The sequence below is a fragment of the Terrapene carolina genome, unplaced genomic scaffold (assembly GCF_002925995.2).
Source record: "Terrapene carolina triunguis isolate 2854851 unplaced genomic scaffold, T_m_triunguis-2.0 Scaffold247, whole genome shotgun sequence".
Taxonomy (NCBI): Eukaryota; Metazoa; Chordata; order Testudines; family Emydidae; genus Terrapene; species Terrapene triunguis.
Genome location: NW_020664598.1, coordinates 1,548,620 through 1,564,255, shown reverse-complemented (window position 1 = coordinate 1,564,255; position 15,636 = coordinate 1,548,620). Strand labels below are relative to the sequence as shown.

Here is a 15,636-nt window from a genome sequence, read left to right as displayed (position 1 = left end):
TGGAACTCCTTGCCTGAGGAGGTTGTGAAGGCTAGGACTATAACAGGGTTTAAAAGAGAACTAGATAAATTCATGGAGGTTAAGTCCATTAATGGCTATTAGCCAGGACGGGTAAGGAATGGTGTCCCTAGTGTCTGTTTGTCAGAGGGTGGAGATGGATGGCAGGAGAGAGATCACTTGATCATTACCTGTTAGGTTCACTCCCTCTGGGACACCTGGCATTGGTCACTGTCGGTAGACAGGATACTGGGATGGATGGACCTTTGGTCTGACCCAGTATGGCCATTCTTATGTAATACAAAGTGCATGTAAAACCAGAGCTTTGACCCTTTTAGTAATTAAGAGATCCCACAGCACATTTTGCAAGGCAGACTGTTGGCTCAGGCATATTGGGCTAATTATCTTCCCCATAACATTTTTGTTGTTTTAACTGACATTTTCTACATGTCCTCACATACATGAAGTTGTTGGGTTCTATTAAGTAGATGCTGTTGTGACGTTGCACCCCATATTCTTCATAGGAATATGGTTATGATATGAATATGGCCTAAGATATATTTTATGCAAGATGGGTCTTGTAAGGCATCATTGGAAAGGTTATGATTTACTGAATGTGATTATCCAATTAGTATGCATGTATCATTTCTGTATCTAAAGTTAGGAATACTGAATATGTAACAATTACAACTGTGGGTATTTGGGAGACACCCAACAGACAACAGGCCATCAGCTTTGATGGGCCATTAGGAAGAAACAATAAGACTTTAAAAATACTAAACACTATCTTGGGGCTGGTCTACACTGGGGGGGGAAATTGATCTAAGATATGCAACTTCAGCTACGAGAATAGCGTAGCTGAAGTCGATGTATCTTAGATCGACTTACCTCCAGTCCTCACGGCGCGGGATCGATGGCCGCGGCTCCTCCGTCGACTCCGCTTCCGCCTCTAGCGCTAGTCGACGGGGAGCACGTTCGGGGATCGATTTATCGTGTCTAGACGAGACGCGATAAATCGATCCCCGATAGATCGATCGCTATCCGGCGGGTAGTGTGGACGTACCCTTGGACTTCTAGTAATTTTCTACTAAACGGGGGGGGGGGGGGGCGGCAAGACTGGGAAACAAAAGATTCCCGCCTTATGTTAATCTTATTTAAGGCTGGGGAGTAAAGCAAACAGACTCTTCTCTATTGCCTTCCTGCCCAAGAAGAAAGACTGCTGAAAGTACCTGAAGAAACAAAGGAACTAATCACTTAAAATTTACCTTTTATAGCTAATAAACTTATTTCTGGTTTATAACATAACCCAGTTTGTGCAATTTATAACTGGGTGGGAGGGGGAGAAACAAGTTGTGCGTATCTCTCTTCACATTGAGGGAGAGGGTGAATTTTTATGAGATTGCGCTGTGCAGATCTTTTTATGCAGCGGAAGACATTATCATCTTGGGTGTACTTTCCATATGGAAACTGCACTTGAGTGCTCGGCAATTTCCTAGCTGAATCTTTCCATAGAGCTATTTGCAGACTCTGTGATTCTACAACTGGTGCTCCCTACCTGTGCGTGTGCTGCCAGAGACCAAAGAGCCCGATTCAGGAAAACAGGGAGAGGGAGCTCAGGCTAGTGGAGCAGGCAGGCTCGGTGAAATCCCAGTACATCAGGAGGCATCCCAGAAGGGGGGGGGAGGGTCTAACCCATCACAGCTATATTCCACCCCAGAAGTGGCTGCACAGCTGTGGTGCAAGTGGTCATTTCAGGATGGAGGGAGACAGACAACTATCTTATAATGTGTTTAATATTCCAATGCCATGAAAAAATAAGTCATCTACACTAAGAATATGGCTTTGAACTCCAGAACTGTCAATTGGCAACATCTTCCTATTCCTTTTACACAGTACACCAGCTTAGAAAAGGGAGCTATTTTTTGTGTTCAATTTATATGTCAAGGGGAAAGGCTGATTCACCCTGTTCACACAATAATATTTTTTTTAAAACTCAAGTACCCAAAAACTTGACTCTGGCATTAACTAGCCTCCAATAATAGCAAGGCCAAGAACTGAACAGACCATGAACACTGAATTCCCCTCATTGCTAGGAGAGATCCCACTTGGTCAAGGCTCAGGTATACAAGCTGCAGGCACAGTATACTACTCATTCCCCCTGCAATAGAAGATTTTGATCTCCAACTCTGACCTTGCACCAGTGGTAACTAAGTAAAAACAAAACTGAAAAAAACAAAGAAACAAGAAGGAATTTGAGCCTCTGGTGCCAACAGAATTAATGAAGGCACACCACTCAGTTATTTTAAATCCTCTTTTCACGTACCTAAAAGCTTTAGCTCTAACCGTGAGACATTTACATCACACAGTAAAACGCATCCCTCCAACAGTAGATAGGCAGCCTTGAGAGGGCATTCAAGTGAGCTTAAGTGTACTTGATAACAAATGTTAAAATATGCCACTTTACTCTCCCTCTCCCCCCCCCCCAACAAAATTCCAGTTGGGAACAAGATGCTCTGCTCCCAACTCTGTTCTTCTGAGAAGAACACCCCACAAATGCACACCCCCGGAACAACATGACACACGCTGGCACTTTAACTTGAGTAGCAGCACCTTGACCTCCTCCAGGACATGGAGCCTAAGCAGTCTTTAGATAGAGGAAGCATGGGATGTGGAATATGTAATCCTATGTCTGGAGCTCTCTGCACAGTCGAGGCTTTTAGCTGTTAGATTTGAGACTCATGTTTCAGACAATGGAATGAAGGGTACCGGAAGATGAGCCTGCACTACAGGCACTAAACAGCTGCTTCTATGCCCTGCACAAACAGCTTCTCCAATTCACATCACTGTTCAGCTGGAGGAACCAGGAACTGGAAAGTATTTCAGTTACCACATTTCTTTCATGCACTGCCAAGGCCCTCCAGATGGCAAACAGGGGCTAGAAGCAAACCAGAGACTCAAACAGCGTGAGGACACGAGATCACCTAATCCAGCTCCAAGCCTCCTCCTGGCTTCTGTGACTAAACAGCATAATCTAGGATGTCTGATGCCTGTCTGTCTCCTGGTTAAAGGTTTTAGGTGGGAGACATGATTGAGAGTATGGGCTTCTGCAACAGCAGGAGGAAGGGAATAAGACTGAGAACCTGAGCGTTTTCACAGGCAAGGTGCATGGGGAAGAGGTATGGAGAGGGATAGGGAACCTGGACATTCCCAGTGTTAAGGCAGAGAGTTCTGTACTACAGAGCTGAAAGTAGACAGACGGAGATGCCCTAAGTGTGAGCTCCCTATAGGAGCAGTGGCTGGCTATATGGCATGCTCCATTTCCAGAGCTAAAAAGGGAATTTTGTTTTGAACATCTTGACTTCTCATTTCACATTTGAACTTCTCATTATCATGCAACCCAGCTTAGGAACACTTTAAATGCTACTTTAAAACAGTTATGCCTGATTCATAGAGGACAGACAAACTATGTTGGCACTATGATTAGAAGAAACTGGTTTAAAATAATATTTAAGAACAGTTCTGCTATGATGGTTTCTCTTCAGTAGACAGGGCCTTTCTGCATCCTGCCAATATTTTAACAAGGGGCCTCTAGAAGAGAGTTCTCCTTTAGTTTGTGATAAAAGCCGTCAAGTATAGGTGCTGCAAAGAGAACAAGTTTCTGCAAAATTCACTTGTTTTACCATTTAGAAAACATGGTCAAGATTTCCAAAAGTGACTATAGAGGTGATCATTGTACATTGTCTGGTGCTATCAGTATTCTCAGTTTGTCCCATGGAGTTGCGTCTTTCCTTGCCTGCAGTTGTGAGACAGCATTAAGTCTACATTTTCAAAAGTGACTAGCGATTTGGGGTGATCTGGAGACACCTCCCCCAAAGGAACATGATTTTCAAAGGGTTGAGCACCCACCCTTTGCACATCAGGTCTCTTTTAAGGTATCTCAAAAGTTGGACACCCAAAATCTGAAGAACCCCAAATCACTAGTCACTTTTGAAAATGTAGACTTAATGCTGTCTCACAACTGCAGACAAGGAAAGATGCAACCGCATGGGGAAAACAAACTTCTAATAGATATGTGCTTTGAACCTGACAAATATACTGAGAATACTGATAGCACCACACAGCATTCATGTACGCAACTGAACTGGGGAGGTGAAGGCCCTGTATGGAGTATGGGAATGTTTTCTCCTGGGAAAAACTGTTGAAAATATCTGACTACTGGGACAATCTGGTTCCTCCTAAAGGCAACCAACTTGCTCTGTAGAATTATTTGTACGTGCCACGTGGATAAAAGTAGGTCTGTCAAGTGATTTAAAAAAATAATAATTCCATCTCTTTCAGATTTTGGAAAGCACTTCAGATTCTTAAATCTTAGGTCAAGTGCTGTAGCCATCTTTAGAAATTTCACATTGGTAACTTCTTTGCGTTTTGTCAGATCTGCAGTGAAAGTGTTCTTAAAATGAACAACATGTGCTGGGTCATCATCCGAGACTGCTATAATATGAAATACATGGCAGAATGCGGGTAAAACAGAGCAGGAGACATACTATTCTCCCCCAAGAAGTTCAGTCAAAATTTCATTAATGCATTATTTTTTTAATAAGCATCAGCATGGAAGCATGTCCTCTGTATTGGTAGCCGAAGCATGAAGGGGCATATCAATGTTTGTCAAACATTGTTTGTCTGAGCGACTGGCTGAATAAGAAGTAGGACTGAGTGGACTTGTAGGCTCTAAAGTTTTACATTGTTTTGTTTTTGAGTGCAGTTACGTAACAAACAAAGAAATCTACATTTGTAAGTTGCACTTTCACGATAAAGAGATTGCATTATGGTACTTGTATAAGGTGAATTGAAAAATACTATTTATTTTATCATTTTACAGTGCAAATATCTGTAATAAAAAATAGTATAAAGTGAGCACTGTACACTTTGTATTCTGTGTTGTAATTGAAATAGATATATTTGAAAATGTAGAAAAACATCCAAAATATTTAATAAATTTCAGTTGGTATTCTATTGTTTAACAGTGCGATTAATCACGATTAATTTTTTTAATCGTGATTAATTTTTTTGAGTTAATCGTTTGAGTTAACTGCGATTAATCGACAGCCCTAGATAAAAGTAATCACAGGTAGGCATGAGTTACTAGTATCCAAGAAAAGAGCAAAATCCGTCAAATCAACCCAATCTTCCCTTTTAAATTTGGTGGTGGAATTTTAAAAATGGGGTCTTTCAAGCCGCCAGGAGCAGATCACTGCCTTACATTGAAGTACTCCAGTTGACAAAGTGATGTTGACAGGTATTCATTACACAAAGTTAGAGTTGACAAACTGTCTTATTATTTTAGAAGGGGAAGGCACTATCATTTCAGTGTACACCCCAGGAAATCCCCTTCCCTACCTCCCCTGTCCAAAGAGATAGTGTAGCCCCTTTTGGTTTTAGCTGACACTAAAGAGGTGTGTGCGCTGGGGGAGGTTTCTTAAAGAAGGAAACAGTTTGACTGACCCTAAGGCGTTCAGGGGAAATGCAGAGAACACCAAAAATAACTCACACCTACTCTTTGGTGCTCCCTTGTTCGCTTGCTGCTCATGCACATGGAAAACGTTACCCAGTTCAGAAGTTTTAACCAAATTATTCAGCCCCATTTCTACAGGCATCTTTCTGTATGTTCAAAAAGCTGTTCTCCATGACTGGTATGGAGAAAGTAAATAAAGAAGTGTTCTTTACTCCTTCTCATAACACAAGAACTAGGGGTCACCAAATGAATTAATAGGCAGCAGGTTTAAAACAAACAAAAGGAAGTATTTCTTCCTACAATGCAGTCAACCTGTGGAACTCTTTGATAGAGGATGTTGTGAAGGCCAAGACTATAACAGGGTTTAAAGAAGAACTAGAAAGGTCCATCAATGGCTATTAGCCAGGATGGTGTCTCTAGTCTGTTTGCCGGAAGCTGGGAATGGGCAACAGGGAATGGATCACTTGATGATTACATGTTCTGTTCATTCCCTCTGAAGCACCTAGTTGGCCACTGTCGGAAGACAGGATACTGGGCTAGATGGACCTTTGGTCGGACCCAGTGTTGCTGTTCTTATGTTCTCCAAACCTAATTTAGTCATGCACACATTGAGTTCAGTGTTGCAGTATACTTACCCCACCCATTAATATTACCATGTTACAGTGTCTGCAGATCTTTTCTCCCTGCAACAGAATCTGCTGTTCCCCACAGATTCCTACTACATGCGTTTCAAATAATCCGGCAAAGGTAGGAACAGAGCTGCCTTGCCGTCCTGACATCTTGTATGCATGAGTAGAAATCTTACCACGTGTGTGGATATGGACAGACTAATTCACAACAGCCACACAAGAGTTATGGGGAGCTGACAGACAAGAATGGAAGCTCTAAAGGCAGGAAGCCTGCTAAGAGTGATTACCAGCATGTGCCGAGTATGTAAGGCACATCTAATATGACACACACTCTCCAAAAGGCTTTCATAGCAAGCAATACAGCCATTGTATTTTGAGTACACTTTAAGAAACTTGTTGCCAACACTGCTTCTCAGTATTACAGGTAGCCCTAATACTTTAGAAGGCGGTCTGGTGAAATGGGTGGGGCTCTCACATCTAGCGTTTTTTATGCAGAAACAGAGGGTCAGGTGTTTCAACCCCCACACAAACCACCTCCCCTCATTCACAAGCAGGTGACAGAAATGCCCAGCGAGAAGGAAAAAGTTTAAATGGTACTTACGCGGCATGATCCCCTGGCTCACCAGTTCCTCCCGTGTCCGTCGCTGCTGGAGCTTCAACTGCAGCACTGCAGGGTGGCAGAGAGAGAGGAGAGAGGGAAACAGATCAGTTGGAGACACCACAACATGGGGCACATTTTCAAATACACTGTATTTTCCTCTTCTGACTCCAAAATAAGTGAGAACAGAAGAGAAAGCCCCCTCCTCCCACCTCACTCGTCTGCACTCCTGCAATTGCAGAAGTGGCCTTAAGCAGCAAGGTTTCCGTATTCGCTGTGGGTGACGAGGAGAGGAAGTTGCAAAGGGTCTTGGCAGGACGATAAAAATCCGCAAAGCAGAAAAGTCAGGCCTGTTTCTCAAGAAGCTGTAGAGCACCAAGTTCTCTCTCCAAACCATGAACATTTAAAAACAAACAAAATATGGATTGACTGTGCTCCAGTAGGAAGGGTCCAACACTAAAATCCCAAACAGCTCCTAAAATTGTAATTGCCCATGTGCCTGTTATTTTTATACAATATCTTGGTCACTAAAATGTATTTGAAGTGCAAGATATATGACTGTTTCTCCCCTCCACCTGCAAATTCTGTAGCATCCTCACATCGTGTCCTCAAGGTGACAGCTAAAGAATATCTAGAGACATTCCTACACCAGATTCACCATTACTGGGATTTGATTTTATTTTTTGGTGACACATTAAAATGTTTAGTACAAATAAAACTCCTTCAGTGTTTCAAACACAAACCTTCAACATACTTATTACAACCGCAGCATGCAGGTTACAAAGGGTGTGGTTCGTCCCTTAAAACTATTCATTCAGGAGACGAGTTGTGGGGGTGTCCATCTAACATCAAAGTACAGCTCCCACAATAAGATCGCACTTGGAAACCAGAGCTAATACTAATAAGTATTGGGTCCCATCCCCTCTTCAAATTCATGCCTTTGTCAGGGTACTTGTATCATCTACATCCTTACAGTAGACAAACTCTTCCCATTTAAGAAAAGAGCTTTTGCAATTGTTCAAAACAGTTGATACACAATGTCACATGCTGAATGACGTAGCTCTTTGCTTGGACCCAGAGAAACTGGAAGGCAAAGAAACTGACTTTTTCAGCATTGTCTGTGAGAAGACAGATAAGAAAACCCCAAAACAAATACAATGGAACCACTAGCATATGCACATGCCTTACAGGCTCATTCATTATTTTATCATAACCCTTATCCTTCCTCTTCCAATTGCCTCTTTTTTGTCCCTCTATCTGAATTTAACCTGTGCACTCTTCAAGGAAAGGATTCATAGATTTTAAGGTCAGAAGGGACCATTAGATCACCTAATCTGACTTCCTGTATATTACAGATCATAGAATTTCACCCAGTTACCCCAGTATTGAGCCCAATAACTTGTGTTTGGCTAAAGCACATCTTCCAGAAAGGCATCCAGTCTTGATCTGAAGACTTCAAGAAATGAAGAATCCACCAGTTTCATTACGCTAACTGATAAAAATTTGTGCTTTGTTTCTATTTCAATTTGTCTGGCTTCAGCTTCCAGCCATTGGTTCTTGTTACACCTTTCTTCACTAGTTTAAAGAGCCCTTTAGTACCCGGTATTTTCTCCCTGCAAAGGTATTTATACACAAATCAAGTAACCTTTCAATTTTTTTTGATCGGCTAAACAGATTGAGCTCTTTAAGTTTCTCAGTGTAAGGCATCGTCTCTAACCCATTAATCATCTTTTCTCTATGCCCTCCAATCTTTCACCATCCTATTTAAAAGGTTGACACTGAAACAGTATGCAGTATTCCAGTACTGTCTCATCAATAATATATGCAGAGGTAAAAATCACCTCCCTATTCCTACTCATTGCTTCCGTATATACATCCAATTGTTGGCATAGCCCTTTTAGCCACAGCATCACACTGGGAGCTCATGTTGAGATGCTGGTCCGCTATGACCCACAGATCCTTTTCAGGATATAATCCTCTTTACATTCAGCTGCATTAGTACACATTTGTTTTGAATGGGCCCAACTTCACAAGTGACCCAGATCACTCTGTAGGACTGTCCTATCAAAATTTACCCCTCTACTAATCTTGGTGTCATCCCCACATTTTTTTTAAATCAGCAGTGATTTTATATTTACTTCCAGATAATTGAAGAAATATTGACTAGCATTGGGCCATTCCTACAGAACTCCACTAGAATAACCCAGATTTGATGATTCCTTATTGACATCTTTCAGAGAGCCAGTTAATCCATTTAACATGTGCTTTATTGATATTATATACTTTTATTTTTTTTTAAATTCAGAATATCATGAGGTACTAAATCAAACGCCTTACACATGTCTAAGTATATTACATCTACGCAGTTATCTTTGTCAACCAAACTGGTAATCCCAAAGAATGAAATAAGGTTTGTTTGACAAGACCTATTTTCCATAAAACCATGTTGACTGGCATTAATTATACTTCTATCCTTTATTCTTGAATGGTGGAATCCTGTGTCAGCTTTTCCATTATTTTGCCCAGGAATTATGCCAGGTTAACCAGTCTATAGTTATCCAGATCATCCCACTTGCTCTTTTTGAATATTGGCACATTAGCCCTCTTCCAGTCTTCTGGAATTTCCGCAATATTCCAAGATTTATTAAAAACTAACATCAGTGGGACAGAGATCTCCTCAGCCAACTCTTTTAGGCCTCTTAGGTGCAAGTTATTGGGGCCTGCGGATTTAAAAATGTGTATATCTAGTAGATATTGTTTAACATCCTCCTTAGTTATTAATGGATTGGAAAGTACTTCATCATCCTCATATGATGAGAGTACACAATCCTGCTTCCTGCCAAATCTGCAACTAAAATATTTATTTTACACTTGAGCCTTCTCTGTGTTATCATCTCCGCCAAGTAATGGGCCTATACAATTTCTATGATTTCTTTTGTTCCTAATATACTTTAAAAAAAACCTTCCTTATTGTCCTTAGTTCTGTTAACCAGGGATTTTTCCCTGACATCTGAAGCTTCCCCTATCAATTTTCTACACTTCATAACTTCTAATTTATATTGATTGCTATTTCCCCTTTTCTCCGTTAGTTATATATTGATTTTTAATCTCTAATTGCTGCCTTTATTTTGCCACTGAACCCAGATGGGCTTTTAGTCAGTCATCCTGTTCCTTGGGCATGGAATTGTGACTTTTTGTCCATCTAATAATCTCTTCTTAAAGAGCATCCAATCTTCATTCATATTGGTCTAAGTTTTTCCTCCCAATCAATTTTGCTTATAATTTTCTTTATTTTGGGGGAAAATAGCCCTTTTGAAGAAGTGAACGTGGGTGTGAGTGAGTCACTGTATTGGTCAAATCTAGTCCATCTTTCTCCCATCTCCATGCTCTAGTTAATGCAGAATATTCCCAACAGTATGCTTTCCAGTGCCTTATCCCACTCTGTTTTAAAGTATTCAAGTGATGGAACTTTCAACAATATCTTTGGGACACTACTCCACAGTTCAACAATGGCTCTCACTAATAAGAAATATTTTCAGATATTCATTCTAAATTTTCCTTTGCTCAAATCTCATTCCATTACTCCTATTAACAAAACCTTGGATTGAACTGAAGAATTCTTCTCTCTCATTTGTTTACTGTATTCAAAAGGCATCATTTTACAGTAAGAAACCAATCATTGCCAATATAGTTGAATAGAAGGAAGAGAGAAGGAACAAAGGGCCAGATTTTTAAAGGTACTTAGGCACCTAACTCCCAATAATTCCATTGTGACGTAAATCCTGAAATACCTTTTAAAATCTAGCCCAAAGTCATTTACAGAGAAAAAATATCCTGAAAGGTACATCCCTTATCAAGTGATATCAACAGGACAGAATACTTTGTGCATGCACACAAAAGATTTCAAGGGTAAAACATTGCCAGCATAGAATGCACTTTTTCAAGGGTTATTCCACAGTTCACTATTTGAGGGGGCTCGCGGAGGGAAGGACCCCTCCTCCAGACTCCTTGGGCTTAAATAAGTACTCTGGATTCCACGTGTTATTGAATTCCATATATTTAGGAGATCACCTGTTCACATATGCGAGTGTGACTCATATATATAGGGTAACAGATGTCCCTAGAGCCAATTCAAGGTTGCCATTCACAGAGGTCTGCCAACAACGAGAAGAGTTTTATAAAAGCAATTTGTGGCCATGGACTAGTTCACTCAGTTTTCTTTAATATTCAGAAAATGGCACTTCCCCCTCTCCCCCACATATTTAAAATTAATTCAAAATCAAACATAATAGGAACTAATCTTATTCTCTGTTAAAGAAGAAAGTACATCTAGTGGTTAGAACAGGGGTTTAGGAATCAAAGCTCCAGTGTTCTATTCCTAGCTGTGCCAAAGACTGTACAACACTGAGCATATCACTTAGCCTGTATGTCTTATTGTCCCTTTCTGTAAATTGGGAATAATGCTGCTTCCTTACCTCGCAAGGAGATGAAGTGAGACTTAATTAAAGTTTGTAAAGGAGTCTGAAAGCCTCTGATGAACCAAGTACAAAGTATTATTAAAAAGCTCCAGAGAAAGGGTGGGAGATGGCACAGTGGTCTAGTGGAAGCAATAGGTATGAGTGTGTCTATACTAACAAAAATCAGAGACAATTACACTACAGCTACTACCTGTGGCACTGCACTGATGGTAAAACATAGCACTTATGTTTTCACTTCTATTAATCTAACCCTAGAACTGCACCAGTGGAGAATTACACAAACACACCCTATTAGACCAGAGCTCAGTAACTCACCTACCAATGGCTGGTAGGAGCTGGGAGCTTAACTCACTGGGACGGCATCTATTTACGGAACTCTCCTATTGTTATTCTAGCATTAGTGCAGAGCTGCATCAGCACTTACAATGGTGGGAACACTTAGCAAAGGCTGAGCTCAGTTGCTTTTACCACCATGTCATCTAACCCGGCAGTAGTGTTTTTCAAATGTGCATATGTGAGTGTCCATTTGTAAACTATATTTAGTGTTTAAAAGTATGACCAGAATTATAAAGACAGTAGATCCCCCGGTGTTTCACAAGGTGAAACCACCAAAAAAAAGACGCTTTAGTCACAGGAGACGTTACACACAGTGTCAAAAGTTAAAAAAAATACTAGGCTCTGAATTATCTTTTTCATTAGAAGAACCAAAGAAATATGTAGATTAAAAGTGAGAGATATTTAGTGGAGAGGCCCCGAAATACCTTGGATATAGAACATTTATTGCTGAAATAATCACATTTCTATACTGCCTTGCATTCTGAAGGATCCCAAAGCTATAAAAATGTCACTCATCAAGCATCGCAATGAAGTTTAAGCCACCTGTAAAGTGAATCAAAAAGGAAGGTTACGTACCTTACCTTATATTAACTGGAGTTCAAGAAGTATGGTCCCTAAGGGTATTCACTGTGGTTGCACATGCATTTGCACCTGATGCTGGAAGACTCTTCAATAGCAGCGTCCATTGGTCTGCACCTGCATCCTATCCCTCCTCATGCGCTGAATTGAGAGTATAAGGAGTGGTGCAGACCATCTGGCTCTCTAGTTCCTATTCTACCGTGAATCAAACAAAGATCTGAGCAGAGGGGAAGGAGGGCTGGTTGTGGACTACCCATAGGGATCAAACATCTTGAAGAAGTCCATTTATTATAAGGTAAGTAAACCTTTTCTTCTTTGAGTACTGGTCCCTAGGGGTATTAGTTATGCTCACTGAGGAGGCGAGTGTGAGGAAGTGTTCTGCATCACAGAGTTTTAGGATCGCTGATCCAAAGGAAGCATCCCTCAGCAGACGCTTGAACCAGGGCATAATGCCGCCTAGTAAAGTTCTGAATGGAGACAAGTCACTGCTCTACAGATCTCTGGTCCAGAGAGTCCCTGCTCGGAGCACAGACCATCTTTAACAATACCTGGAGGTACCATAGGTGAAGCCTTGTGAAGGGGATCATGTAGGTGCATGAAGCCATATGGTCTAGAATTACCAGGCAGGATCAGACTGTTATGTGGGGTCTGAGTCAAAGTTGGGTGATGAGGTCCTTTAACACAAGGACTCTGTCCTGAGGTAAGCAAGCATTGGCCACAGTTGAGTTCAGACTTATTCCAATAAATTCTATAACTTGTGTGGGGGTTAAAGTAGACTTTTGTGGATTTACCTGAAGTCCCAAAGAGTGAAAGAAGTCGGGTAAGGAAGTGACTGCTGCCTGCATTTCCTGCTATTATTGTCCTGCAGCCTGTCCTTTAGGTAGGAAAATATTGGGCTTCCTTTTCAGTGCAGGTATACTGTTACCACAGACAGTACCTTCAAAAAAACAAAACAAAAAAACCCAGGATCGTTGAGGCAGAAGAAGAGCACTGTGTATTGAAAGCACACTAGGCCCATCTTAAAGTGAGGAATCTCCTGTGTGCTGGCTGAATGTTTATCTGAAAACATATATTCCAGACCTGAAGAAGGTCTCTGTGATGCTCAAAAGCTTTTCTCTTCCACCAACAAAAGATAGTCCAATAAAAGATATTGCCTCACCCATCCTGTCTCTTGCATGAAAATAGGCATTCTTCAAATAGACTGCCACAAGCTAGTTGCCTTCATTCAGGGAGGAGATTATTGAAGCCAAGGTAGTCATTTAGAATCTTGAATGCTGAATGAAGACATTTAGCTGTCAGAGGTCCAGGATACATCTCTAGCCTCACCTTCTTTTTGGGGATGAGGAAATATAGAGAGAGTAAAAGCTCTTGCCCTGATGTCCAGAGATATTGGCTCTATTGCCCCTAACTGGATTAGGGAGTCCATCTCCAGTTTGAGACTCCTTTTGTGAGTGGGGTCCCTGAAGAGGGATGGGAAGGAGGATCTTGGAGAAGGGGCAGAAAGGAATTCTATCACGTAGCCAGTCAAGAAGATGTTTAAGATTCATTTGCCTGATGTGATATGCTGCCACATCACGAAGAAGTGAGCCAGGCAGCCATCAAAGGCAACAGGGGGAAACTAACTGTGTGGGGAATGGTTGATGGCTCTTGAGCATCCCTTCAAAATGCCTTCTTGCTAGGTGGCTGGGATTGAAAAGGGGATGGCAGCGGTGTGGTGCGTCAGCTACACTGTACCCTCTGGCTCTTCCTAGTAGCCTGATAGTCCTTCTGATGGTAGAAAGGCTGAGGGGCTGCACAGTATCTATGAAGAGGCAGCTTAGAGTATTTCCTAAAAGGTTCCAGGGTGTATATCCCCAAAGAGTGGAGAGTGGCATGAGAGTCCCTGAGGGCATGATTTTCTCACTCAACAGGTTACCATCCTTGAAGGGGAGATGATCTCTGTCGCCTGAAACTCATTAGGGAACCCTGAGGACAGTAACCAAAAAGCTGCCTTATTACCACGTCTGCAGCATCGAGCAATGCCTAAAGGGGCAATCTAGCAGCCAGTTTCCCTTCATCCAGGAAGACCTGAAATCAGGGCCTGTGGTAGCTTATTAGCAAACTCTGACAGGTTATTGTAACTAACATCATCTATTTGGACATTAATGCCTGGGAGGATGGCTGTTGAAAAGTTCTTTCTACTCAAGAGAGCTAGTCTCTTGGAGTCTTTGTCAGAAGGAATGGTCCTAGGCTGGTGCAGCCTGTTTCACTCTGTGACCTCCTGGACTACTAAAGAATTCAGGTTAGGGTGGGAAAACAAATATTCCACCCCTTTGGAGGCAAAAAAGTACTTTTTCTTAGCCCTCTTTGGAGATGGGGAAAAAGTAGCTGATGTGTATGCCAAACAGTCTTAGTGGGCTCCAAAATGGAGTCATTAATAGAGATTGCCACCTTGGAAGGAGCTGTAGACTGGAGAATATCCAGACATTCATAATAAGATCCTGAACCTCTTCCAGTGAGATCTGGAGAATGTCAGCAATCCTCCTCAAGAGATCCTGGTACTGCCTATAATTGCCTGGTGGTGAGGGAGAGGCCAGTGTCCTGCCTCATCTGGAGAGTATCTTTGTTGAAAGACGGACCCAGTGTCCTGATAGTCCAGCATCCAAAAGTAGGGATCCCAGGAGCCCCAGTATGGCCAGTGGGTGGGATATAAGGGTACAGAGGCGGGCCCCTCGGGGGTACCATTGGTCCCTAGCCCAATAATGTGGTTCATGAGGAAGCAGAGGCATCCGGAAGGCTCTGTAAGCCCTGCCCAGTCTCATCTCAGGCCCACCAGGGGAACCACTAGCATCGCTTCCTGTTCCTCCAAGGTATAGCAGTCATACAACTCTATGGCAGAGCTGATGGTACTGTCTGTATTGCGACAGTCTGGCTGGAGGCAGAAACCAGCAAATAGTTTACCAATAATGTTGGAGACTCCACAGCACGGCTGGTGCTGGGAATCAGCAAATGATGTGATGATGGGGTAGTGATGTCCCTCGATAGTATGAAGTCTGAACGGATCAGCAATTGGTTATCAGTGTAAAACACCAGGTCCTCGAGAAGAGCATATCAAGGCCTAGCAGGAAGATAGCTAGTGTTGTGCTTTTAAGACTTGTGAAAGCATGCTCCACACCTGGTCCCTCTCAGATTTTGGAAGGCAGTTCAGAATCTTAAACCCTGGGTCAAGTGCTGTAGCCATCTTTAGAAATTTCACATTCATATCTTCTTTGCATTTTGTCAAATTTGCAGTGAAAGTGTTTTTAAAATGAACAACATGTGCTGGGTCATCATTCAAGACTGCTACAACATGAAATATATGGCAGAATGCGGGTAAAACATAGCAGGAGACATACTAGTCTCCCCCAAGTTTCAGAGTAGCAGCCATGTTAGTCTGTATCCGCAAAAAGAACAGGAGTACTTGTGGCACCTTAGAGACTAACATTTATTAGAGCATAAGCTTTCGTGGGCTACAGCCCACTTCTTCGG

The 15,636-nt window shown here is 41.9% G+C and overlaps 1 protein-coding gene across 3 annotated transcripts in view; it reads right to left on the bottom strand.

Moving 5' to 3' along the window:
• Positions 1-15,636, bottom strand: part of MRTFA (myocardin related transcription factor A) — a 159,426-nt gene that overhangs the window by 43,169 nt on the left and 100,621 nt on the right. For all 3 annotated transcript variants that reach the window (XM_026657453.2, XM_026657454.2, XM_024200402.3), the window contains one exon: positions 6,740-6,805. In XM_026657453.2, the coding sequence (XP_026513238.1) occupies positions 6,740-6,805 (66 nt within the window). The remainder of the gene's footprint in view (positions 1-6,739; positions 6,806-15,636) is intronic.